The 27,851-nt window shown below is 39.4% G+C and overlaps 3 protein-coding genes and 1 long non-coding RNA gene across 4 annotated transcripts; 3 read left to right on the top strand and 1 right to left on the bottom strand.

The window, feature by feature from the left end:
* The first annotated feature begins 5,072 nt into the window (after positions 1-5,072).
* On the top strand, positions 5,073-15,107 carry mtfp1 (mitochondrial fission process 1). The gene is made up of 4 exons (XM_085463774.1): positions 5,073-5,220; positions 10,768-10,895; positions 12,162-12,394; positions 13,854-15,107. The coding sequence occupies exons 1-4, from the start codon at positions 5,151-5,153 to the stop codon at positions 13,918-13,920; spliced, it is 498 nt and encodes a 165-aa protein (XP_085319900.1). The 5' UTR covers positions 5,073-5,150; the 3' UTR covers positions 13,921-15,107.
* Positions 15,108-16,195: 1,088 nt separating this feature from the next.
* LOC146705899 (uncharacterized) lies at positions 16,196-17,891 on the bottom strand. The gene is made up of 3 exons (XM_085463773.1): positions 17,484-17,891; positions 16,945-17,227; positions 16,196-16,763 (listed from the first exon to the last, which is right to left on the bottom strand). The coding sequence occupies exons 1-3, from the start codon at positions 17,690-17,692 to the stop codon at positions 16,359-16,361; spliced, it is 897 nt and encodes a 298-aa protein (XP_085319899.1). The 5' UTR covers positions 17,693-17,891; the 3' UTR covers positions 16,196-16,358.
* A 588-nt stretch (positions 17,892-18,479) lies between these two features.
* Positions 18,480-19,144, top strand: LOC146705898 (uncharacterized). The gene is made up of 3 exons (XM_085461022.1): positions 18,480-18,611; positions 18,691-18,876; positions 18,987-19,144. The coding sequence occupies exons 1-3, from the start codon at positions 18,554-18,556 to the stop codon at positions 19,142-19,144; spliced, it is 402 nt and encodes a 133-aa protein (XP_085317148.1). The 5' UTR covers positions 18,480-18,553.
* A 3,275-nt stretch (positions 19,145-22,419) lies between these two features.
* Positions 22,420-25,228, top strand: LOC146705897 (uncharacterized). The gene is made up of 4 exons (XR_014921423.1): positions 22,420-22,686; positions 23,490-23,645; positions 23,730-23,822; positions 24,610-25,228. It is a non-coding gene; the product is annotated as an uncharacterized LOC146705897 (long non-coding RNA).
* Positions 25,229-27,851: the final 2,623 nt, after the last annotated feature.

Here is a 27,851-nt window from a genome sequence, read left to right as displayed (position 1 = left end):
ATCCAAGCATTTGCAGCACCGCAAAACGTTCATTCTCCGGTTCCAATACCTTCTTGTTTTTTCTTTGCCGCACAAAAAAGGAATGTACAAAACAAAATGAGAACAATGCCGGTCCGTACAAAGACAGACTCGACGAAAAGACAAAGAAAAGATACGAGGAAAAAATCAAAGGTGTGAAAGGGTTACCCTTACGAGCACGCAGAGGGACAAAAGACGTTAGCGTGCTGCCCAACTTTCACCACGCTCAGATTTATAATTATACGGTTCTTGGAGTGAGTGCATACACTCATGAAGTTTAGTAACTTCAGGTCACTGCAACAAGCCCAGGTACAGTTTACCGACGGATGGGTGCAGGACCTTGAAACGCACCGTGTAGAACGAAAGACCATCGCACGAACAAAGGTAAGTTTACCAGTCTCACAAATCGTCGTCATAAATACACATTCGTTAACCGTTTATTAATATAACCTTTGAGCTCAACGGTAATTAATTAGTAGTGGAAATAATTTCTGGTAGCATTACAGAAATGTAGCAGTGACAATAATATTGTATGTTGTAATCGCACTGGACAATAAGTGATACAAAACAACTGTTTTATCCTGTGAATAAAAGTATATGTTTTTGTCAATGTACCATGGTAATAACAGAAGCGAAACGCAATATTGTGTCAGGACAATTCACTATTTATGCACAATAAACAAAGGAGCATAGCGCGACAATTTCTGTTCAGCGCCAGACTTGCTTGTAACCTATATCACCAATTATGTTAAGAAAAATGACGTATTAACTACTACAAAACTCTGACCTTTGTGGGAATGCTTGGAGCAGACTAACATGTGAGCTGGAGGGTTCTGAGACGTTATATTTGGTATATCCAGATAGGGCTGCTCGATTATGGCAAAAATGATAATCACGATTATTTTCACTGAAATTGAGATCTCGATTATTTGACGATATTTATTTAACCCTTTAAGACCTACTATAGAACCAAGTCCGCCAGAGCTTATATTATTTTTTTACATGTTGTAGTGCCATTTGTGGGAGCATTTCAAGTTGCTATACAACTGTTATAGCCCATATTTTAATAATATGTATGCATTAAGGCCATAGTAACTACATTAATTGCAAAAAAGTGCAATAAACTACAAAAAAATTTAAAATAGTTTTTGTTTGTTTTTTTTACATATATTTCTACTTGGAGAAATTTAAGAGGTTTATCCCTCAAAACTGTAAATACAAAAAAGTTGCACAAAATAGTTTACAACAACAGGAAATTTATTTTGAGTGTCTTCATAGTTTTATTTTGGAGATACAGCAATTTTTATATACTGCAGGAAAAACAAAAAACAATCCTATGATGCAAATTAGCAAAGAAAACAGCATGTGCATCAAAATAAACTATTTCCAGCAGTGCAATTCGAGTTCTAAGCATCCCAGAAACTATTCAGAAAAGTCAAACATGACCAGTATAGGTTTTTAAGGCCTACAAGTAAAAAACTACATTTTCCACGAAAATGACGTCACTTCCGGTTTCGGGCAGGAAATGGCGGACATGTGATAGTTCGCGCTGATGTCTGTTTCACTGTGGGAAGTGTTACGAACAGCTGATCAGATCGGCAAAGCGTGTTTCTGGAATATTATGTTTTGGTTCCTGCAAGCGCTTTTTATGCAATTTTTGCAAAGCTTGACCGAGGACAAGCTGATGGCATAAGATGTAAGTACAACTCCGGTTTCATATGCAAAACAAATTATTGCGCTAGCTTACGCGGTTCCGGTTCTACAGGGATTTAAAAATAGTTACACAAAACGGAGCGGGCTGCTCTGACCGGCTTTAAAGGGTTAACAATAACAACGTATTGAATAATGACTTTAAAAAATAATATAAAATAGTGTGCAACACCACTGAAGTTTTTTTTTTACCTCTCTTTTCAACCAACAGCAGTCACTCTCCTCTCCAAATAACTTCTGCTTAGCTTTCCGAGCTTCCCTCGGGTCCTCTTAATCAGCGGTCTCCAACCTTTTTTGCGCCACGGACGGTTTATGCCCGACAATATTTTCACAGACCGGCCTTTAAGGTGTCGCAGATAAATGAGGGAGGGGCTAATAATCGGCTCAGTCATTTTTAATGATCGTTGAAAGCCCAGATCGTAATCGTGATTAAAATTCGATTAATTGAGCAGCCCTATATCCAGACCATCCGTCGGCTCTTACTTCAGAAACATGGCTTAAAAAATTTCTCTTCAACGACGTAATCCGATAAAAAAAAAAAGATCTCGTTACCCGTGGCTGCCATGTGACCGACTATTGAAGTTAATAATACAACAGCTTCTTGCCATTTTTTGGGTTTCTTTTTATCGCTGTGTAACTGAGTTCAATTGAAAGCCTGCGTGCGCTAGTACCTCTTGCCACAAGTTCCCAGAACCCTTTGCGGTTTTACCCCTGAATGATGTCACATTTTCAATCTTTATCCTGGTGGGCCGGTCTCTAGTCAAAATGCCCGGGCCGATTTTTTTGTCCCAGACCAGCCTTGGTCATCCAGGTCATGATAATCTGCAGACCCTTTTCCAATCTGGTTGTTCAGTGATGACGCGACGAATCCTACTTCCGGGTCTAAAGTAGTCTGCGTTTAATATGGCTTTTGTGTTGTTAACATGTTTAATGTTATGTATTTTCTTCTATTTGATCTAAAAAAGCTCCTAAAACAGTCAGTGATCACTGCTGACCTCCCCCGGCTTTTATTACCGCTAATCATTTATTTAAGCTCAGTTTTTAAAACCTTAGGATGTAACTACAGCCCAGCCCATGCAGCAGTATATGAATGACTAACCTCGTATTGTGGATGGATTATCTCAGTTGTTCTCCTGGCTGAAGTTTGGTCCTTTTACAGCATCCTGCCATGCGATTACATTTGTTCCTGACCACCGAGAACACTCACGGTAACTTTTACCGAGTGGAAAAAAAGTTAGCTTGTTTATATTATGCTAACATAGCTGTGTCGCTAGCGGTCACGCAGCACATCATTATATACCAGCTAGCCCAACTTCAGTAACCCTACAAACGTTACTGCTGTTTAGTTTTCTGTCTTCATTTATGCTGGAAGTGATAGGAGAGCTGTACGTTTTAATTTGTTTCCAAAACCCCGCAGTCAGGACATGCTATATTGTATTTAGATAGAAGCTAGCGAGCTAACTCCCTGCTAACTTCTAACTCCGTTAAATGTCATAAATTCCGTTTTCATGGATGCCTGGATGTTAAACTCAATTGTTACACCTGGTAGAGCAGAACGCTGATCATTTTATTAAAGATGAAAGACTTTAGACAGTTTTTCAACTCTCAGTAATGCCATAGTGATTGTTTGATATATGGACCTGCAGCGGAGTTTAGACCCAGACACGGCTAGTGACGTCAGACTGAACAACCGGATAGTACCTACTGGGATTGATACGCCTACCTTGAATGGTTTTCCATTACAAATGACGCCGCTGTCGGTGGTATACAGTCTGACTATGTCACATTTTATTACCTTCTGCGATCGCTTGGAAAATCCTGAAAACTAGTGATGTGCGGAACGATCCTGAAATATCGATTCCTCCGATACCAATCATTTATGTTCTAGAATCGATTCTCACATTAAAATATCGATATTTTAGTAATTTAGGGTAAATTTGTAGTTTATCATTAACAGGAACACAGTGGAAAGAAACTATATCATTCGTACATTCAAAGGAACTACTTCCTCTTCCGCCTTTCATAGTCATGTGCGAAATACGGCTGTATAAATATCTAGCACCCACTGGCGCGCACTCACAACAATGGCTGAGCTAATTGTGCGGACGTATTTTACCTCCACAAACAGCTGAGAAGTGGTTTGCAATACATGTGGCAAAAAAAAGTGAGGTGTTGTGGCCATACTTGCCAACCTTGAGACCTCAGAATTAGGGAGACATTCAAAGGGGCTGTTGGGGGGGGGGGGTGATGAATAAATTTTACAGTGTTTATTTATCGGATAAAATACGTTAAATGTCACCGTTATTATTGGCCGGGGGAAAACAGCGGGGGGTGTCCAAATTCAGAGGCTGCTTCCACCTGATGAAAGAAAGCCGGGTAGTACGTCACGAGCTCCCTCGGTGGAGTGAAACTCTGTCATCTGCTCCTTGCTATCTAAAATATAACCGGGCGCTGGCGTAAACTCTCGATCGTCTCACACTTCTGTTTAATCAGTTTTCTGTTTGACGTTTATTCAGCTGTGTGAAAATATGTTAAAAGTTTTTTTGCGACCCAGAAAGAGAAATAAGAGTCATATTAAAACTAAGTAGCTGCCGCCATTGTTGGAAACTGGAATTGGCTGGGCCATGCTATGAATTCTGCGAAATGGTTTTTCAATTTTGTTGAATGGAAAATCGGGAGAAATTCGGGAGAATGGTGGCTCCGGGAGATTTTCGGGAGGGGCACTGAAATTCGGTATTCTCCCGGAAAAATCGGGAGGGTTGGCATGTAGGGTTGTGGCAACACCACTAACCTTGTCAAACCCCTCAGAGTAAATCATATCACAGAATATGAGGAGTGTATGTTGAGGCGAACTGAAGAGGAGGACAGGGACAGGTGCTGCTAGGGCGAGACAAACGTCTCTCACGGAGTCCTTTAGTGCTGCAGGCAGGCAAGGTGTTCAAATAGTGCACAAGTTCAGTTTTTTTTATTTCTATATGATGAACTTGCTATTATTAAGTGATAAGAACAAGTAATCTGATGTCCTGTAATCAGTATGACGCTATAATTTGAGATACAATAAATAAAATACGTTTTTGTACAAAGCATCGGTATCGGATCAGTATCGTCGATACCACCCTGAATATTACTTGGTATCGGATCGGAAAGGAAATCAGTAGTATTGCACATCACTACTGAAATAATTAAATTATATTATTAAATAAATTAAACAATTTATAAATAAATTATTAAATAAATTAAATAATTTCCCCCAGGGATCAATAAAGTATTCTGATTCTGAAAACCTACACTGTAATATGTTGCTGCCGCCCTGTGTTGGCTCGCAGGCACAGCAGATTGGTCGGCGGAGTGGATGTTGTGAAGGAGACCACGCCCCCTCTCAGAGTTTAGCAGCGGGGTGGTGTGAAGGAAGGCAGGAAACCATGGATCCCACTAAAGAACAGCTGGAGAAAACGGTGGACATTTATCGAGATACGTGGGTCCGTTTCCTGGGTATGTGTTGTTTAATTGGTTTCTGGTTACCTGCGCTAAATTCACTGCCGGGACAGAGTGTGGACCAAATGCTAGCTAGCTCGGAGTTAGCAAAGGCAGCTAACCACTCTCCTCAATATCTATTTATAGTAAAGTTGCCTGTTCAAGGTCGTTTTATTAATGCATGGTATACTTTTGAAGCATTGAAGGTATGCTCGGCAGTGTCGCGGTTTTGTTTCCACACTGTTATGTAAGACGCAGTGCGCTACTAACTCCACGGCGTGTAGTTGTCCCGGTTAGCCCTTAAAATCACTCAGTGAAGGCAGTTGACAAGCAAGTTGAGACAGTGACTCAACCACTGAGAAACGGCCAGGCGTGATCCTATTTAAGGTTAGTGTATTTCTCCCTTTACTTCCCCATCTCTACCAGCTATTACAGCGAGGGAGGGCGCGAGCAGCAACCAGTCCTGAAGGGCATCAACTCTGCAGCTGTTCCCACAGGCTACATGCCTCCTCAGCTTTCATAACATATACTAGGCAGCAGTAACACGGTAGTAGCAGTGTGTATGCGGCGTAATGTGCATTCCTGTCATTTTTGTATGTGTCAATATGCCGCAACAGTGAAAGCACCTACATGTTAATTCAGCTGCAATAATGATCTTATTACGATGTGTGCCGGTATTCATGTGGATGCTACTTTGACTTTAACTTAAAAGCACTGAAGGTCAAGCATGCCACTCATGGCAAAAGCAGTCCTCCACCTGACAAAAACCTCGAACGTGAATAACAGAGGCGGATACTGTCCCAGCATCCAGATTCCCCAAGCTCCCAACGTGAAGGGCAGAGTAACCTGCTGGACACAAAGGATCTGCTGATAATTTCCTGGTGACAAAATACAGGACACCCCCTGAGGTCAGGTCCGAGCTGTTTTGGCAGCACAAGGGTGACCTAAAAGTATTAACCATCAGTTTTTTGTTTTCCAGCTATATTATTCTGTACATTAAGAAACATTACACATTTCTACATGAAATTATTATTAATATTACATGTCTCCATACTGCGATGAAATTGCCAGGTGGTGGTTATCCAACTCAAACTTAACTGATCTTAATTATAACAAAATAATCAGTTAAATTAGTAGGAAGATCCATTAATGACCTTTGAGATTACTTAAATTCCTTACGTTTGGTTGTTTTAGAGATATTTTGAGCATGTTACCACAAAGTATTGAATGGCGCACTTTTCCCCCCCCCAAATCAAAGTGTTTTGGCAGTGAAACACAGGAGGCTATTTATTGGTGGATGGCAATAGAAGAGACAGTGGCTTGTCTGCTGTGCTTGTAGATTAATACCAATTTACTTTTATAATCTGATGCTAATAAATAATGCAGCAGAATTGCCCCGCTGCGTACGTGAGCACTCACTAATTGTTCATGGAAATCTCTAAACGTCACTTTTATCACCCACGTCCTGCTATCTTTTTCAGCATTTGTGGTCCTTATCGCTGCTGCTTATCTTATCTTGTGAGCACATAAAACATACCCAATCTCTCTAACTAACGTTCCTGTCTTGCTGGGCAAACAGCAGTCATGGCATATTTTCTTATTAGACAGTGCTTTCTTAGATTACCTCATCAGTACATTTGATGGCATGCACTGTAGAAAAGAAGGGCTCTTATCTTTTGGTTAATGTTACTCTCACCTTCTGGTCCAAATCCAGTAGCTGATCTGGGCAGTAACAGTCAAATATTTAAAATGAAAGTGTACCATGTGATGAAATCTGGGACTTTGGGACGTAGCCATGATTACTGCTGTGTAGCATCCCCCCCTTCTTGTAACAATAGTCCATAAATGTCTGGGAACTGAGGTCAGTTGCTTGACTTTTGGGAGAGGAATATTGTTCCGTCCTTGTCTGATATAGGACTCTAGATGCTCAGCAGTCTTGGGTCTTCTTTGCTGCATTTTTCGTTTCATGATGCATTAATTGTCTTTTCAGTTGGAAGAAAATCTGGACTGCAGGCAGGCCAGTTCAGCACCTGGACTATTTGACTATGAAGCCATTCTGCTGTAATAGACACAGTTTGTGGTTTAGTATAGTCCTGCTGAAGTATGCAAGCACTGTCTGGATGGGAGCATGTTGCTCTAAAACCTTTCAGCATTGGTAATGCTTTTCCAGATGTGCCAGCTGCCAGTTCTATAGGCAGTAATGTACCCCCATACCATAAGAGATGCATGACCTTGAACTGTGTGCTGATGCTGAAGTCAAATGGTCTCTCTCCCCTTTAAACCTTAGGAGCAGGGGCGGAGCGTGGGGGTGGCTTACTGGGCTTAAGCCCGGGTTGTTTTGTCAGAAGCCCGGGGTATTTTGGAGTGCAATTTTTTCATAGTTAGATGCCTGGCTGACAACTGTATAAAACAAAAAGTACACACAATATTCGAAGCACATAGTGCACACTGTGGGAATTTACGACTGTGCGTGAATCCCCCCCTGATATTGGTATGATCCAAGCTCAGGCACTAAGCGACTGAGCGAGGGGGCGGGGCAGCTGCTGCCCGTCAGTGCGCTGTTGGAGAGACGGAGCCAGCCATACTAAGGAGAGCTTAAGTTTGACCAGGTACCAAAGCAAATCATTCGTACCGTACAAATAATGTAAATATGACGGTGCATCACGAAAGATTGATATCAAACTGATCACTTGACCAATATTACGTTACTTGCTCTTCAAGTGAATCAACAAATGGCGAAATGAAAAGCCGAACAAATGCTATTTTTTTTAAGAGTCTTAGCTTACGTGTGTTTATTTCATATTTTCAGTTCTTACCCTCCCCGACTAAATCGGTTTCAGTTATGTACTGAAATATAAGAATGGACATTAGAGGGTTCTTTCAAAGAAAAAACTCAGGTAAATGTTATTTTATATATTATGCTTTGTATGTTGTTCAGTATATTTGTATGCAAAACAAGAGGGATTTCAGTACACAGCAGGATATTCACATTTGTAACCAGATATTTACACTTTAGGGAGAAAACATAAAACATTTTTACTGCACAACATCAATTTAGAGTAAACTTTTGTTTTAGATAAATATTGAAATATCTTTTGAATTAGTTAAATGTCACAATAAAGAGAGACAGAGCTTTCTGTTTTTTATCACTTTCATCAAATTTAGGAGTACATGTACACTAAGTTTATTGTTAATTAATAAGAAAACTCCAGACGATTCCATTCTGAGCTGAAGAAGCTTCTGATAGGTTAGTAGAGTCCATGTGAGTAAACTGGTGGCACAGCTGTGGATGCATATAAGGCAAAACACAGAGCCTGTTTCTTTGACATGGGAAAATCAAGAGATGTCAACCAAAACACCAGGAAAAGAACTGTGGAGCTCCATAAGTGTGGCTCAGTTTGAATACAATTTGGTGCCATTTGCAATTAAGAAATACAGATAGTTTCTCTCTTTACTCTTAAAGTTAACAAATATGTTTTTATATTTATCAATCAAAAAAAATAAACATTTAGTCTGATTTGATGTTACAATTAAAAAAGTGTTTTTATCTGAAGAGTTTGTAAATATCTGTATATTTGATGATTGTCAGCACAAAGAGGGAGAGAGGAACAGAGAGGGAGAGAGAGGAACAGAGAGGGAGATGGAGAATGAGGACAGAACAGAGATGAACAAGAGCAGGTGAGACACACATGTTAGTCAAATGGTTGTTTACCAAAAGTATCACCGTATCATAGGTACTCATGTATCTCATACCTAGTGTTTCTTTTTAGGTTTGTTATTTTTCAAATTCTATATTTATTAAGTTTTGCAGGCTTGTTTGCACAACAAGGCTAAATAATTATATAAACCTTTCTCAATCTAAATATTGTACTTTGGTAAAATTAAAAAATAAATGTAGTGCAGGTCTATGATGATTTTTAGTGCTACTATCATCTAGTTCTGATTCTGGTTCTGTCTTGGTTAAGTCCCAAGTAGTCCTGATTTTGAACTGTTGTAGTCCTGTTTTAATTCTGGATCAGTTCTGGGTCTGGTTGAATTGGGGTTTAGTCCTCGTGTCTTGATACAGCCCTGATTTTGTTCTGCCTTGCTGCTTAATTAAAAAACTAGTTTAAGGTGTTCTGCACATGTGATATATATTTTTCCCTATATGAAGTCATTCTTTTTTGAACAAAACTCAAAACAGAGCCAATTAATCTTTCAGTCATTTCTACCCCCCCCCCCCCCCCCCCCCCCCCCCCCAAGGGAAAAATCCCACATGCATACTATCCTTTTGGGCTAAGCCCCGGGTGTTTCAAATGTCTGGCTCCGCCTCTGCTTAGGAGACAGAGTCAAAGCAGCCATTCTTAATTTAAACCTTGGCAAAATACACAAGAGATGAGTTGTGAAAAATGACAGTTTGAGTTATTTTTTAGATATCTCACTGCAGTCTCAGTGTGTCTCCTTGCACCTGTGCCTCAGCAATAAGTCCTGGATTGTCAAAACAGTCATTTTCAGTTTGGGTAAGTGGAGGAAGTAGCAGGAAAGCAAATTTAGTAGGTGGAACAGGTTAAGAAGGTGGAATTGTGTTGATATTGTCAAAAAACAAAACCCAAAACAACCTTGAAATGACTGAAAACCAGTGTGAGCTATGTTAAAAGCTGCAGCCAAACCAATTGTGCATATACTTGAAGTGTTGCAGTTCTTGTTTAGCCTGATTTTTATTTCTATTATGATGTGATCACTGTCAGGTGTGTTTGGAACTGGTTCAGACTGCAAGGCATTTATTCCTCCAGTTCAGCAACTTTTGCCATGGCTGGTTTTTGTAGAAGGTCGTCTTGTGGCCTACGTTCTTTGTGAAAACACCAATCGTAACATTATAAGATCCATGATGTTTGCCTATACTTCAATCAATCGCTTGGTATTCGGTAACCTCTGTCTTTTGTATACAGTTGCTGCTACTCTGACTGCTCTTTCTTTTAGTTTTATGTGACTTGTGGTCGAGACAAAAACAAGCACTACATCGTGTATACTCAGACTATTTTTGATTACATGTGATTCAGCTGATTTTTGATGTGTTAAAACACAAAGCTTGTGACAGACATGTTGGCAGTGCTTGAACAGTAGCTTCAGTTTTGCCCGCAGTACCCTTGATGTAATCATAGAGCAGCAGCAGAATTTGACTCCACCACGCTCCACTGGTTCTGTTGTCACTGAACCAAAGATAATGCTTCTGTGTGACTGGTGTTAATTGTACCAGTGATGTTCATGTACTATGGGATATGGCGCAGGGGACTTCTTAATAAAAGATCTAGGAAGTGTAAGTCATTCCACCATCATTGGAATGGAAATGGAAAGAGATACAGCTGTTTATTAGCCCCTTCGTTTCAGGATTTGTATCCTGTCCTGCGATCTAGCTTATAAATAAATACTGCAGAGATCCTCTACTTTGAATATCATAAATTCTTTATTATTATGAATAAAAGTTTAGAACTGTTAATTAGCTTTCTGCTCTGGAGCTTCAGCACCTGATAGGCTATTGTGTATGTAAAGCAGACTTAGAATTCATTTATATCTCTGTTCCCACAGGGTATGCCAACGAAGTCGGGGAGGCCTTTCGTGCTCTTGTGCCAGTGAGCTTGGTATGGGGCAGCTATGCTGTGGCCACTGCATATGTTACTGCTGATGCCGTGGACAAAGGGAAGAAAGCAGCTGTGGTGAGATATTGCCATTAGTTTATTGTATCTTCATTAATACACCTTATAGGGTACATTTTCATTTTTATGTAACAAGGAAAGGGTTTAATTACATCTTAGCTTTTAGTGACTTTAAGTTGAATTCTAATTCGTTTTCCCCCTTGCTGAGATTCATTTGTGTTTGTCTGACCTTGATATTTACCAACTACCAGGTGTACATTGCAAGTTTGTGTGTAAAAAAACAACCCCTAGTCACATGTGCTCAGGATCCAGCATGGTACTTTAGATGTGCAAAGGTCTGTACAGGCTTGCAACTAGCTGTGAAAATGAATGTAAATTCGCTCATGTTCTCCAATAGTCCAGAACACAACACTTTCTTTCCTGTATTTACTTTTATTCCTCCCGCCCCAGACACATCTGGCCAATAAGCAGACTGGACATTCTCACTTGGGTTGTAGTGACACATGTTAGTTTGATTGGAGTTCCCTTGGATTTTTCTGTGTGAACAGAAACCAAACCACAGAGAAAAGCTACAAGTTTGCAAACCCATCATCTAAATTGGACCATAATAAATGAACCATAGGTGTGAAAATGACCTTAGTTGATCCGAGATCCCTGGAATGGATTTGATCTTGAGACATGGTACTTTATAAGTGTTTTTATTTTAACAGTTTGACTTTTACATACTAAAACTGGCAAGTAAATATATATGTTTTTAATGGGTTATAAGCCCCACAAGTGTCCACTATCTGAAAGGATCATAAAGAAACACAGACATGTTTCTATTTTCCTCTTATTGTTCTTTCTTTGTATTCTTTTTTCTTCTTGAACCTCAAGGCAAAAAATTCTGAAATTTGTCCCACTGATTTGCTAAACCAAACTTGGGACATAGATCATTTGGCACAGCTGTAAGCAAACATTTACTATCTCAATAAATGTCTATGTGTCATGATGTCAACCTAATACGAGATCTAGGGAGACTGTGCATTCCTTTTAACACCTCATAGTTGCAACTGCAAAATTGAATTTGATCATAGTTTAAAATAAATTAATGGAAACTTTTTTTTTCTTCATTTTTTGCAAAAGGTGGTACAAGTGATCTTCAGACTAAAAGAGAATGCATTTTTCATATTGCTGCTTGTAGCTTTTGGTTCAATTGAAAAGTCCAGCTAAACTTGCTTATCCCCTTCACTGCTTCTTGAAACTTTCATCATTAACTGTGTTTAAAACCTGACCACAACAGTTGTGACAACCCTCATTTTTCCAAATATCCAACTGTGTCTCAAGGCTCATGGGGACAACCCAGGGAGGACAACAAAGGTTGCTGTGGCAGTGGTGGACACATTTGTGTGGCAGGCTCTTGCATCCGTGATCATCCCAGGATTTACCATTAATCGTGTGTGTGCCGCGTCGCTGTACCTGTTAGGAAGGACCACGAGGTGGCCATTACCTGTCCGCAAGTGGACCACCACTGCTATAGGTCTCTCTACAATCCCCTTCATCATCACTCCAATAGACAGGTAAGCACAAGTTACAGTATATTCACTCACTCATCCAAATCATTGAATTCAATGGCACTTCCTGTTCCAACATGACTGCATACCAGTGCACAAAGCAAGGTCCATAAAACATGGATCTTCCAACACCTCACAAGTGGGCTTGTGGAAGAATGATAAACGCACTCCTAAACCTTGTGGATAGCCTTCCCGGACTGACATCATATTAAATCCTATTAAAGCCTGTGTTGTATATGTTTAAATAGATTATTTTTAACATGATTTTTCAAATGTTTCTACTGTAACACATTTAGTGGCTCAGCAGTATTATGTCTTCATGGGATTTGTCTTTCCCCAACAAATGTCCTATTCACTGCTACTTAAAGGATAAAATATACAGGGCCCAGGTGTTTTGAGACATGTGAGACACATGAAAGAAGAAATGCATTGCTTGTTTTTTCATGGGAGTAGAATAATGCTAGATGTATTCCTTAAAATACCTAAAAAAAACAAGCAAAAAATACAAAAAAAGTCATGCTAAAAATTCAGAAATATTTGTAAAAATTACACCTAATTAGTTTAAAGCTTTTAGTTTAAAGAGCTGAAATGTTTTATATCATCCCTTGTTGATGAAGCCTGAAAAGGTTACACCACCCTAAGCACAATGTATAGTGGTCATTAATAATAATAAAAAAAAGAGGAATATTAATTGGTGATTAATTTTATCCCAAAGTTTGGGGAATTTCTTTGTTACAACCAAAACATTAAACACAAAGTTAAAAAAAGAGCCTTAAATATCCATCTATTTTCTGATAGTTACTTGGTCTCGGGTGCAGCAGTCTGAGCGGAGTTGCTCACACCAACTCTCCGAGACCACCACCTCCAGGAGGATCCTCAGGTGGACATACCTGAAACACCTCATCTAGCATACGGGAGCCATCCTGGCCAGATTCCACCACAACCTTAACTTCCCCCCGTAGGTGCAGAGGAGTACCACTCTGGTCTGAGTCCCTCCCCAACTAATGTCTTCAGCTTGTCTATAATGAAAGAGTCCCTCCCTTGGGGGGAAGCCCCACCACTTGTAAGGGCAATCTCATCCTTTCTGACACTACCCAGGTTGATTCCCCAAATAAAGAACTTGATTAAAACAGAAAAAATAAATTAACATAAAGGAAAGGATCTCATAGGTAAAAACCTAAATAAAATACAGCAGAACAGAATAAGAATCTCAGTAAGTTAAAAAAAAAAAAGTAGATAAAATAAGAGAGGTTATTTATTTAAAATATGGGTGCTGCACAATATTACATGTACAACTACCTTCCCTTTATAAGCAAATTCAGCCGCTATCACTCGCTGATAAAACGTTGCATAACAGCAGCCGTTGAAAGCAGAAGTGTTCTTTGCAGCACTTCTGCTTTAGGAAATGGAACCAGAAATAATTTCATGGTAAATAAAAGCATTTTCACTCCCATGTTCTCTGCAGGTCAGTGGATTACCTGCTGGACTCCAGCCTTCGGAAGGTCTACGGTGATGAAGAGAAGCACAAATAAGGAGGGATCACGGAGGACAGACTGTCCCCCTTCTAACTGAGCAGGAGTCCAGTCTGTCTGTACAGACACATTGCTGATGTGTAAAGAAGGGATCCATGAAATGAGATTAGTCCACAATTAGTCAGATAAACTATAATACTGTAGTTTTTTTTTTTAATTGCAGAACTATGAAATGTACTACATTAGTTAAGATAGATAAGAAGTGAAAACTGACTGTGTGAAATATCCCTTTTGGGGAATTTAAAACTCTCAGGGGCGATCTGGGTGGTGACAGCAAAATATTTAAATGGATATGATGGGTTAAAAAAAGTACTTTACATAGTACAGTGAACCTCTGCTCTTTGGGAGCGGTATACATATATATATTTTTACCATACTCCTGATATCTTATAGAGACACAGCACAATGTGAACTGTTACTCTGAGGCTTCACTTGCTGTATTTATTAGCCATATTCAGCGGTACTGTAATGACAGGCCAAAAAGCCATTCTGTTATTCATTGCCAACTTAAAGTTTGACTTTGTTTTTGTCCTTTTTTTGAAAGGGTTTTCTTACTTGGAAGGTTAGTGAAAGCATTCTTTACAAGCATCTGTGTATACATTACCAGAGCAGTGTGGACTACAGTGTAATTTGCTGCAGTCTGAAGATGTTAGATCTATAACTACATGTCTCTCTGGCACCAAGAGTGTTGATTCCTGTAGGCCTCAGATTAAACTGATTGATCAGACTTTGAATGATCACTGTCCAAAGGGCCAGTTTAATAGATTTGCTAAAAATGTTTAAGGGATTCAGAAATATGCAGATACTCTGTGCTTATAAGCAGTTCTTTGAGACGTCAAGAGACGTGTGCTGAATCTCATGCTGAACTATGCAAGGGAAAAAGTAACTTGCCAGTAAATGGACATCGTTTTCCCGTCTCGTGAGTGCGCACAAATTTTGATGAAAATGTAGCGCGATACTTTTAGATGTCACTTTTTTTTAGCTGAAACACTGAGGTAAAGGCCATCAGCAATAACCTTTGTTTAACATGTTTGTGTCACGCTGTTTTATTTTTGTCAGTGAGGGAAAAGCCTGTGATGTTTCACGTGGTGACACAAAGAAGTGATGCCAGTCACAAGATCACCTAAGCACTGCTTTGTTTTGTTTTGTTTGAGGGGGGTTTCCATTAAAACACATACTCAAATCTCCAGGATGTGCAGTATTTAATGTTATCATCTTACTGTAAGCACGTTTACTTTGTGGTGTTTTTCAGCCTGATTTTAGTCTTATTTTCATTTGTAATAGCAGGAAGCGTAGAGGCTCTGAAGTCTGCTTGCAGTTAATGTACTGATCAGCTGTGCTAAAGGGAATCGGGACACTTGAATGACATATTGATGTCATCGATTACACCAGTGCTTTTCCTGCTGTGACATGTCAAAATGCCTGCCTTGATTAGAAAGTGTACCGGTGCCACCCTTGTGAAAATGCTCTTATTCAGTTTCAACATTTCTGATTTGCATGCTGCAAAAAAAGGAGGAGGGGGGGGTTTCTTTAAAATGTATGTGTGACTTGTGTGACTGTGTTACAAGCGGGAATAATGAGTCACAGTTTCAGCCTTAACTGACAAAAAAATTAAAGGTCAAACCTCAAACTTTCGTTTACTGTAGTTCACAACATGGAGTGTGATGAATGTTAAAGCTCCATTCATTAGAGTGGATATCTGATATTACAGTTTTTGCCCGTTGCCTGAACACATTTTGCAAAACTTTGCTCATTGTGCCAAAACCCTAAACACAAGTAAACATGACACAACACTGGGAAATATACCATTCACATCTGCACCAAATTGAAACTCTACTCTCAAAACCTAAACTCTGCTATCAAAACCTAACATTCCTTTGTCAAAATGTAACTCTGTTGACAAAATGACACATACTTGCATCATATGCAAACACTTACAGAGCAGGAGGAACACACTAGTCTACTTTATATAAAGCACTGCAGTCTTTGATTTCCATTGTTCATTCAGAAGGCATATTTTCAGGAGACACATTTGCAAACAACCAAAAAAGCAAATAGACCTACTCAATATTGTACATTGCAGTACCATGAATTCAGATAAAGCAAAAAAAACCAAAACAAAAAAAACCCCATAATACAGTAATAGAAAAAACACTATACTGTAAACAAAAAATCATGACAATTGTGCATACGTGGGCTCATGGATCCCGCCGTCTGTTGGGGTCTGGCCACAGGACCTCATCAACATCGCAAGCAATGTCTTCTCCCACTGGGCACCGGGGAAAATATCCTCTTCCATGTCAAAACCATCCATGGATTGCTGTCACCTGAATGTCGCCGCAGGCCTGTTCCATTGCCTGCAGAAGAGGCATGCAGGCATGTAGTTGGCGGTCATATACACGCCATCTCCAAGCCGAAAAAAATTCCTCTATAGGGTTTCAAAATGGTGAGTAAGGGGGCAAGCATACCACTTCAAGTTGACTTTGGTTGGAGAACCAGGCCTGGACCAGAGCAGCCCGATGGAAACTGACATTATCCCATATCACCACAAACCTGGGCTGATCTGGTCTGTTCTGTACAACTATATCATGGAGAGCATCTAGAAATGTGAGTATGTGTTGGCTATTGTATGGACCCAGTATTGCATGATGGTGCAGAAGCCCTCGAAGGCATATGGCGGCACATAATGTGATGTTTCCCCCGCGCTGCCCTGGGACGTGCACAATTGCCCTTTGGCCAATTACATTACGACCCCGTCGTCTTGTTTTGCTCAGGTCGAATCCAGCTTCATCAATGAAAATGTATTCATGAGGCTGTGCAGCTCCATCCATGGCCAAGATTCTCTGAAAAAAAGGGGAACATATCACTGTACTACAGTGCTACACATACAGCACCCTCACCCCATCACACAGGTACCTGTGTAGCTCTCAGAATGGATCCATGTGGTACTGATATGGTACATATTCAGCTGCTACTGGACTTCACCAATACTCTATTGTAAATGTAAGGGACAGTTACACGTACCCGTACATATTCAGCTCGAAGTCCTTTGACCCTGTCACTGTTCCTCTCGAATGGGACTCTGTAGAGCTGCTTCATGGTGATGCTGTGTTTACCCAAGATGCGTCTGATGGTGGTGATGCTCACATGGTCTATGTTGCTGAACACTCGCCTGTCTGCAAGTATTTTCCGTCGTAGCTGGTGGAGACGGATGGCATTGTCTGCCCTCACTAGGTCCACAACAGCAAGTTCCTGCCGTTGTGTGAACAGGCGTTGGCGTCCTCCCCCAGAAGGTCTTCGAGTCATTCTAGAGAAATACAACCACATATTGTCATCGGTTTGCTTATTTTTCTTACAGTACTTCACTGTATATACTGTATCATCCACTGTACAACACTGTACTTCAATATAAGTAATCATGGTATGTTTCACAGAAACTACCACTTTGGCTGCAAAAGGAGCATTAGCACCCTGCAATACCCTGTACACTTGATATGGTAACTGTAGAACAGTACTATGAAAACCATCTGAGTAGAGTAGAAGGCAGTGAGATGAAGACAGACCTGTTTTCTAGTCGGAATTTTCTTATTACAGATGCCACTGTGAAGCGGCTTAGATGTGGGTGGACTCTCTGCCCAGCTTCCCTCATAGTCAGGCCGTGGTTGATGACATGGTCCACCAAAGTTGCTCTTATATCATCAGAAATATGGGTCCGTGCATGGCCTCTTTGACCTCCTCCTCCTCCTCTTCCTCTTGCTCTCCCTCCATCCATGCTTGCAAAGTTCTTGAATTGGCTAAACTGAGGGCTTTTTGTGGTTGGCTAATTGGTGTTCAGTTTTGCAAGTAAGTGCCTTCAGGTGTATATTTGAGTGGTTGCAATTACCCGATGTGTTTTGTATTTTGGATACATGTGTTTTCCAAATGGCACCCTGAAATTTCATTTTTGAACGAAGTGTCTTATGTATGAAATAGAGTGTAGTGTGCAGGACCATGTGTGTTGCATAAAGGAGTAAGTGTGTTGCATAATTGCAACCAGAGTGCAAAGCAGCACTTTTGTTTAAGGTATGGGTACATGTGTTTGGGGTATGGTAACAAAAGCTTCAAGTTGTGTTACTTTAGTCTAAGCATGGGTTTATAGTGTTCAAGCAACGGGCAAAAACTGTAAGCAGTCCTGTTATTCTGTACCAAAGCTGTAACGAAATAAACGATCTGTGTCTGTTCATGGTTTGTTTCAGTGATCGCTTTAATCTCATCACACCTGCTTCTCAAGTTATTTATATTTATGGCTTTAACGTTCTCCGAGTATCCACCTCTGAACTTCAGACAGAATATTGGATTTTACGATGCACTTCCTGGAAGAACACTCTTCTCTGCTGTTTCAAGTGGCAGCATAACAACTTGCTCTTTGTGTGGTCAATTTCTCTTTGACTGACTGTCACTTTCTGATGAAAGAGGTGTAGTTTAACCACTGAAATGGGGGCTCTCTAAAGGACACCAAAGCAGGCGATTTGAGAGCTCAGTTGCTGCAATTTGCCTTGATTGAGTCAGGACAACACAGCTGATGTCACTTCTGTAGATAAGGTGGCTGCATTAAAAAAAGCCAAGGGAAAGCTGGTTGTGAGCTTCTGTGATCATGTTTGTGCTTTGGTGTGTGTTTTTGGCCTTTTTGGCCATGCCTGGTGGTCATTCAGGTAAGAAAACAGCAGCATGCGTCTACTGTTGGGTCAGGATCTGATAAATTGGCTTATATTTTTGGGTATCTACTTGCAGCCATGCTTCAGTACACCCAGGAAGAGTGGCTTATCACTGAGAATCCGCAGTATGTTGATGCTGATGGACAGTTTGTAGCAGTCCAGGACGGCATGCCTGAAAGTTCATCAGAAGTTGCCAGAACACTGGAAGCCAAGGACCAGATGAAATCAACTACCCCAGAACAATTTCTTGTGAGGGAACAAGGTGGGTTGAGGTTTCATGCCTTTAACACGATCGCTAACAGCATTAATAATGACCTCTTTTGGTCATCCTGCACACTTAAGATTTGATTTGTGACACTTCTGCTTTGTTAGACTTCAAAAAAGCTGAAGGATCAGCAGTGTGGAAAATTGCCCTGGTAGTAGCCATCCTGCTGGTGTCTGTAGTGGGATTGCTGAGCACGACCTACTACCTGTGTGTCTGGAGAGGAGGCAGAATCTACTATCAGGCTCAGAAGGAGGGTTATGCTTAAATAAAGGAAATGTTTTGTAGTAACTCTCACAAGTCCTTGTCTAATTTCAATTGTTTGTGGTTTATGTGAGGATGTTTGCAACACGCTGCTCTGTTTTGTAAGTCTTGACTGATTCGGTGTTACTTGTTCATACTAGGTGCCTAAAAATGAGGCAGTGATGAAGTCTATAAAAAGCAATGTGATTACATATAATGAAAGTGATATGGTGGTCCCCAAACCACTGTCTGCTCTTTTCAGGCTCTAAAAATCATTCTTTAGCCCACATGCTGCACATGTTTAATCTTTACCATGTATCACATGCAGATGCCACTTTGTTAGGTACACTTTAACTGCTTGTCAGCTGAGCTACTTTCAGCTGCTGCGAGACTATGATGCCCTCATGTTGGTCTTCAAGGAGTATTTCCGATAACTTGGCGAATCTATGCCATGAAAACTTGCAGCAATTCTTGCTAAGCACTGAACCTCCTACTTTACATTTCTGTACCACAATTTATGGAAAGGAACAAAAAATAGAACCTGCAAGATATTTGTAAACCTAAACTTGGGTTTTTATGTACGCACTACAGATCCAATGCCAATTCTATAACACGTGCACAACGCGGGCATCTCCACAGCGATACTATTCAACTGTAATGAACTACGGCATCTCCAGAGAAGCCTTTTCAGACCACAACTAGGCATTTACATTTATTTTTAAAAAAAAAGGTCGCTTGTTGTGCATCTTGCAGCCACTGGGTGTCATCACTAACACAATTTTTGGATAAGGCTCGAGCTGTTTAACTATAAGAACTGCTTCTGCACAATTGCAGTCATGCTGTTGCACTGTGAGCTTATACTCTGTTACATATGGTAATGTCTGAACCTCAGACATTTTCTGTTGTGCTGCATGTCCATAAGCCTCATGACTCAAAGTCTGGCTTTAAGCGCTTTGTGTTTATGCACCGTTAAAACCTCATTTAAATTTTTATTTATTTTTAATTTAACACAAACATTGCTTCTGCCTTGCTCTTTGTGAATAATGTGTTTGCTGGCCAGCAGAGACGAAAACGCCCATTCTTGTAGAGGACAAATTGGTCATTGTGTAAATGAGCTTAGGCAGTCTCGTGCCAACATGCCTCAAGGTGCTGTACATCTTGAATGCCTTAATAAAATCTACCTGACCTGTGTTTTCTTTTGCAACCATCAATCTTCCATTACTAAAGCCCTCCTCTCTTTGCAAACTCTACTTAATGTTCTTGTTGGCCGCCTTTGGCAAACAATTTTGTCTTCATAAGAATTAATCTTGATCAGAATTATGGCAGAGGTGGATGGCAGGCTATTGGCAAAAACTGTGTACTGCTACGAGTAAAGAGTAATGTTTTAATTCGGTGTCAAGCAGCAAAGCTCGCATCAAATCCACAAACATTTATAAGTCCCCTTTGAGCAATATCAGGTGGCATTAGGGGGCCCATGGAGACAAAACACTGATGAATTGAATTAATCTCCCCCGTTGTGATGGATGGGCCTGTTCACAGGGGGCTGGAAAAGGGGAGCATTGTTCATCTGTCACTCCAATTGCCATGTCCCTCTATGATTTGTGCCTGGGTTACGAAAGCCACAAGTGGCCAAAAGACCTGCCTTTCTCCTTCTCACATGTCTCAGTGTGTGTGTGTGTGTGTGTGTGTGCGCGTTTTCTCTCCATGATTTCCCACCCTTTCATTTGCTCCTCTACATCCCCATAACCTACTCTGATATCCACAGTCTGAAGCAAAAAAACTTGAATGTCATGAGTGTTTTGTTTTGTTTTTTAGTTTAATATATATCAGATAAAACTCACATTCGGTGGTGCACTTTATTAAGGCTAAAAAGCTGTTCTTTAAACTCCAAATGTTGCTCAAGTTTTAACTTCTCTGTGCTCTTTGGCAGTACAGTGCCATGAAAAAGTATTTGTCCAAGCTAAGTATTTTGGACGTGTCACATTTAACTGCTTCATATGGTCAAACAAGTGTTAATATAAGACACAAATAGCACGAGTCAATACAAAATGCAGTTTCTAAATGATGATTTAAACAGAAGCTATCTAAACCAACTTTTGATTGATTGAATCTTTATTTTGAACATGTTGAAAAAGTATAAAAAAAAATAGAATTAAAAGAGACAAATGAACAAAGCAAACAAAAGGAAAACGAGCAACCACAACTCCAAATAACGTCCATGTTCAAAAAGGAGCAGGAAGAAGCATAAGCTTATTTAATCCCACCCCTTTTCCACTATCAATAGACTACAGAAATACCTCCTTGCAATTACATTATATGTTATGTGTAATTTTTTTTTTTTTTTAAAAATATATACACATATGTTTCTATCTATCCATACATACGTATATACACACATACGCACATATACACATTTTCAATAACCCCATTAACACCTCAAGGATACACAGCCTACAATTTATATATATATATATATATATATATATATATATATATATACACCCATACCAACAAACCCGTGCATGCGCACACACATGAAAATATTAGACAAGAACACCCTATCAAATCTCTACCTTTTCCCTGTACCCTGTAAAAACCATATCCTTAAACCGCTTTTTAAACTGCGCCATGCTTGGACATTGCTTCACATCTTTACTTAGTCTGTTCCACAGCTTCACTTCACTTCACAACTTGGGCCTACGTGGAAAAAGTATTTGCCCTTCCCCTGCTGAATCATAAATTAGCTATAATTAACCACTTTTTTTTTTTTCTTCGACAGCTTAGTTCAATGTCACTGCCGCACCCCGGCCTGATTACCATCAAACCTCACTTAAATAGAACCTGTCTGACAAAGTGAGGCACACAAAGGTCTCAAAGAGCAACACATCATGCCATGATCTAAACAACAGCTATGGACTAATTATGCTACTTTCATGCAATTCCTGTAAAAATGTATACTGAAGCTAGATGAAGCCCAGAGTTTCCGAAACGAACACGTTTTATCTCCCCTTTAGGCCAGCTTCATTCCTCTCATAAACAGAAGGTAACAGGCAAATATAAATTATGTCAGGCACACTCAAAAAACAGATTCAGGTCCTCCTTTCAAAGAACACATGCAAATTATGTTAGTTGTTCACAAATGCAATTAAAAAATACCAAATTAATTTGATTTTCTTTGTGTAAACCTAAAATTATTCAAAACCAGCAGAGGCTGATTCTGAACACAAAATGAATGAGTTTGTTGGGGCACTGGGGGTAGGAGGAGTACATTTTTGCACTTAAGTACTTGTAAACTCAAAGAAATCAATTCAAGCCCCTCTTTAAGCTTAAACATTATTTTTAATCTCATTCAACGCAAATGTAGCACTCCAGCGTTACTGCAATTATTATTCGTGTGGTGAACCTAAATTATTTTCTCTCAAAGCAGTCTTTGTCACAAGAACACAAAGTTACTGAGTTACACAACGGTCCGCCTTCTTTGAAAATTTTGCGCTCTTTCAGGATCACCTAAATGAATCCAGCTGCTCTTGGCCTCTCTGTACTTTTTGGATAAAACTACACCTTCAGGTAAGGTAACATATTATTTTTCCATATATCCAATTGTGTATTTCTTTATCAGCTAAATCTATAATGCTATTTATCATAGAAGCTTGTAACAGTTGTTTTTTGAACTTTTGGTGGTGCTACCATTCTCTTCTCTGCTTGAATACTATTTTTTTTTTTGACAATATAGCCAGGTCTTTTCAAAAGTGCCTTGTTTTAGAGGAGAAATTGTGTAGCTGCCAACTTTTAAGTCGGAGCGTGTGCTAGCTTATTAGCAGCTAGCCATTGTGCTCAATGAAAGATGATGTCCTATAGCTAACTTCTTTCTTACTGTTTTCTTTTTATAATCTAAAAATATGGTATTCTGTGTTTATTATTATATGCCATTTTCTAGTAGAAAGTATCGTTTTGAGGTGTCTTTAAAAGCACTACATAGTTTACTGAGGGTGCTACCAAAAGCGAACCATGTGGCCGGAAGAGTAACTGCAGGCAGCACAATGCGCACTTCCATGACGTTCAAACCTATTTATTATTATAAAAGATTTCGGCTACGTCCACACTTACACAGGTATTTTTGAAAACGGAGATTTTCCGTTTCCGTTTTAAAAAATAATCCCGTCCACAGGTAAACGCAAAAATGAAGGAAAACGCTGCTAGGAACATGCCAAAGCAACAGGTGGCGCTATATTCCTAAACTCAGCTAAAAACAGTTTAGGTCTTGACAAACTTCACTGATGGTTCAAATGTTTAGCAACTTTCAGTGTGTTGATTCAGCAGTCTGTATTTAAACTTCTAGTTTATTATATTTGTGTATGTTTTATTTCCAGGTGAATGCAGAGTTCCTGCAGATCACTACAAAACCCCTGCAGGCGAAGTTCTTGGCTCAGCTGGACTATTTAACAGACAAGCTGATGCAAATTTTTCAGGGGAGCAAAGGAGCAAAGGGCCAAAAGATCAAGGATATCATGGCGATCAGTAGTTTGGTCGGTACTAATGATAAACCCATCAATTAAATGCAATCAATCAATTCCATTTTTTTCACCCTTTTTTTTCCACCCTTGCATTAGTATGATGACATCGACATAAAGAGGGAGCATACTCTTAAAAGCCTGGTGATCTACTTTAATGAAGATCCAGACCTACTGTTCAAGGAGTATCTGGTACGCTTATCACACCTTCTTTTCTAGATTCAATTTGAGTTAGGTTCATCGCACACAAAATCCTCATATATTCAAAAGAGACAATATAATTGTGAAATAGTATTATTCTTAATAGTCATTGTTGAAACTTGCACTGGAGAGCACTTTTTAAGGGGACAGTTTCAGCAAAAATTCAATTGTTCATTCTTTTGGTGCTGCCATGTAGGTATCTACTGCCTCTATAAACACAGTAAATGTGGACAAAACATTCATCCATTTTCTGTCAGTGTTTCAATTCAGTTTATTTATATAGCGGTATATCACAACAACAGTCATCTCAAGGCACTTCAGAAAGTAAACACTCCAGTGGAGTTCAGTTTATTATGCCAATTAGTAAAAAGTCTTCATTATAAGGAACACAGCAGATTGCATCAAGACACTAACTAGTGTCACTGCCATTACAGCAATCTCCTGGTTTCAGGAATAATGTGCATAAAACAAGCTGTTTCAAAAGGTTCCCAATTGTGATGAAATAAGGGAAATTGACCCAGCCCACACACACACACACACTGATAGACACTGGAGGAGCTCCTGCTCTATATCAAGCCCCTCCCAAAGGTAGGTACATAATACCTGAACCCAAACTATTGATAGGAAACAGATTGACGGGTTTTATTTATGTTTGGAGTGTTTATAGAGGCGGTAGAGACCTATGTTTCAGCACAAAAGGATACAAAAGCTGAGTTTTGCATAATATGTCCCCTTCCAAGTGACAGAGCCCTTAAACCTGAAACAACCTGTTTTTCAGACCTCCTCCACTGAGGATGAACGGTTGAGGTCCACTGCAGCAACTGTCACTGTATTTACACCATCAGAAGAGAAGGGATTCAGGAGCCAGAGGATGTTGGAGTTGTCATTGAAGGTACTACAGTTATGAACAACCTCGGTAGTGTCATCATGGCATTCATCGTCCTCTTTGGACTGATTTATGCACTTGATCTGAGCTATCCAAATGACCACAAGTACACTTTTGAGTTCTGTCAGAAGATTTTGATGAATCTGGATGGACAAAGGCTCAGTACAAAGATGCAGCAAATGAAAATGAAGATGTTTGCTTAGGCAAACAAGACCCAGCACAAAAGTTGATTTTGGCCTTTTTATATCTTTTGTTCAAACTGTGACCTTTTTTTCTTTCTTTTTTTTGGCCAAATGGAAGTTGTCTATTTTTGTCTGCTGTTATGTTGTGAGTGATGTGACCTTTAATCTGTACTACTATAGATGGATGAAAAGACTGGGGATTTAGCTCAGAAAAAGTTTCATGGTTGTAACCACCATTTTCTTTTTGATTGCTTTTGGGATTTGCAAAGGTAATAGAAAAATGTTGACAAGTTTTGTGTCTTCCAGTGTTTTAAAGTTGGTCTTCCCGTTCTTATAAGATAAGATAAGATAAGATAAGATAACCTTTATTAGTCCCACACTTGGGAAATTTGTTTTGTCACAGCAGGAAGTGGACAGTGCAAAAGTTATGAGGCAAAAATTAGAATACAATAAGAATAAATACAGTACACAACTGTACAGAATAGAATAAAATAAAATAAAATACTATATACAGTAGAATAAAATAAAATAAATATACAATAAGATAAAAATAGAATACAAATACAAATACTATATACAACTGAGTAAAAATACAACGATGACAGAAAGGATTATTGCACTTAGTATTATTGCATATGTATGGATGTGTGTGCTTGATCAGTTAAAGTCTTTATTATGGAGTCTGACAGCAGTGGGGAGGAAAGACCTGCGAAATCTCTCCGTCCCACACCGTGGGTGCCGCAGTCTCCCACTGAAGGAGTTGCTCAGTGCTGTCACAGTCTGCTGCATGGGGTGGGAGATGTTGTCCAACAGGGATGACAGCTTAGCCGCCGTTCTCCTGTCACTCACCACCTCCACTGGGTCCAGAGGGCATCCTAGAACAGAGCTGGCCCTTCGGATCACCCTGTTCAGTCTCTTCCTGTCCCCAGCAGAGATGCTGCCGCCCCAGCAGACCACACCATAAAAGATAGCAGAAGCCACAACAGAGTCATAGAATTTCTTCAGGAGTGGGCCCTCCACTCCAAACGACCTCAGTCTCCGCAGCAGGTACAGCCTGCTCTGCCCTTTCCTGTAGAGGGCGTCTGAGTTATGAGTCCAGTCCAGTCTATTGTTCAGATGAACACCAAGGTACCTGTAGCTGTCCACAGCTTGTAAATGTTTACATGTAATTGGTTTTGGAGAAGTAAAGTTGAAAGAATTTTTTTTTATTATTAAAATACCTCCCCCTTGGTAACAGAAAAATGTTCGTCATGAAAACACACACACACACACACACATATATATATGTATGTATGTATGTATATATATATATATATATATATATATATATATATATATATATATGTATGTGTGTGTATATATATATATATATATATATATATATATACATATATATATATATATATATATATATATATATATATGTGTATGTATGTGTGTGTATATATATATATATATATACATACATACATACATACATACATACATACATACATACATACATACATACATACATACATACATACATACATACATACATACATACATATGTATGTATGTATGTATGTATGTATGTATGTATATACATATTAGAGATGGCACGATACCACTTTTTTATGTCCGATACCGATATCATAAATTTGGATATCTGCCGATACCGATATGAATCCGATATAGTGTTTTTTAATCAACAAAACTGTTTTTTAAAATATCTTGCTGCATTTTGCAAGTCTGCAAGTTCATACTCAAGTTTAAAACAACAACTACACTAAAGCTATTCTGTTATACCTGTATACAAAAAAAATATTTCATAGTTCAGCAATACTGATCAATCTAATAAACTTAGACCTACACCATCCTCCCTATTCTGGTATTTTAAAGAGTACTTAGCATAAATATTAAGCAACCTAACTAATAGGGTTCCAACTCCCAGCAACAACAAAAATAAATAAATAAAAAATAGGGAACCACCCCTCACACTCCACCTCATGATGCTTAATCAACGTAATCAACCTTAATTTGATGCAGTGTGAAAAAAAATGCACAGAAATCAATTATTTTTCAAGAAATATTAAATAGATTCAACATCTTTCTTCAACAAAATTGCAGACTGCACAGATGGTACCTTCCCAAAGGAAAATGTACTATAGCTTACTAGGGTATATATATTAGACTTAATAGTCACTATATACAGTAATTGACTTCTATTCATTTTACATCAAATTAAAACTTTGGGTGTCAGATAATTATTTATTAAAAGCTAGACATTTTAAATGAGAATAAGAAAGAAAAGTATGTCTTTGTGCCCCCTTTTCCCAGTTAATGCCCTATCGGCCCCCCTGGCTAAACTTTGCTAGATCCGCCCCTGCACAGTTACCAGCATCAGCTGCGTAGAAAAAGATCCTGGAGTAGAAATTAATATTAAATAAATTCTAACAACAGCTGATCAAGCTTAAACGTGCTGCTGTTGTTCAGCCACTGGTTTGCTCTTTCTGGTGCAAAGTGGACCAAAAACAAACAAGAGAGACTCACGACAGAAAAGCCGATCAGCTGATCATTAGCAGTTTCACGATTGAAGTAGCAGCCGAGAGTGAGAGCAGTCGCTCGTTAAGCTTAACGTGGGAATGCTTTACAAACATTCAGAGATGGACTTACACACTTGCTTTACTTCTCTCGGGGATAACTTTGTCGGAGATGAAATGCCAGGTTGCTAGCGAAGCTCCAAATGCTATCCAGACCACCGACAGGTCCCGCATGCCACAGCTGCTCTATCACGTGATGCATACTGCTCCGACGTTCTGAGGTGAGTTACGGCGTGTTGCAAGTTTTGTGAGGTGCTTTCGTGATATTTAATGGATCGGATTACATTTTTTATTTTTCTCCGATATCCGATCCAGTAATTTAGGTCAGTATCGGACCGATACGTAATATCGGATCGGTCCATCTCTAATA

This window comes from Copadichromis virginalis, linkage group LG7 (genome assembly GCF_057382275.1).
Source record: "Copadichromis virginalis isolate Kocher_CV1m ecotype Utaka linkage group LG7, C_Virginalis_male_GT1.1, whole genome shotgun sequence".
In the NCBI taxonomy this organism is placed as follows: domain Eukaryota; kingdom Metazoa; phylum Chordata; class Actinopteri; order Cichliformes; family Cichlidae; genus Copadichromis; species Copadichromis virginalis.
This window is presented reverse-complemented; position numbering and strand designations above follow the sequence as displayed.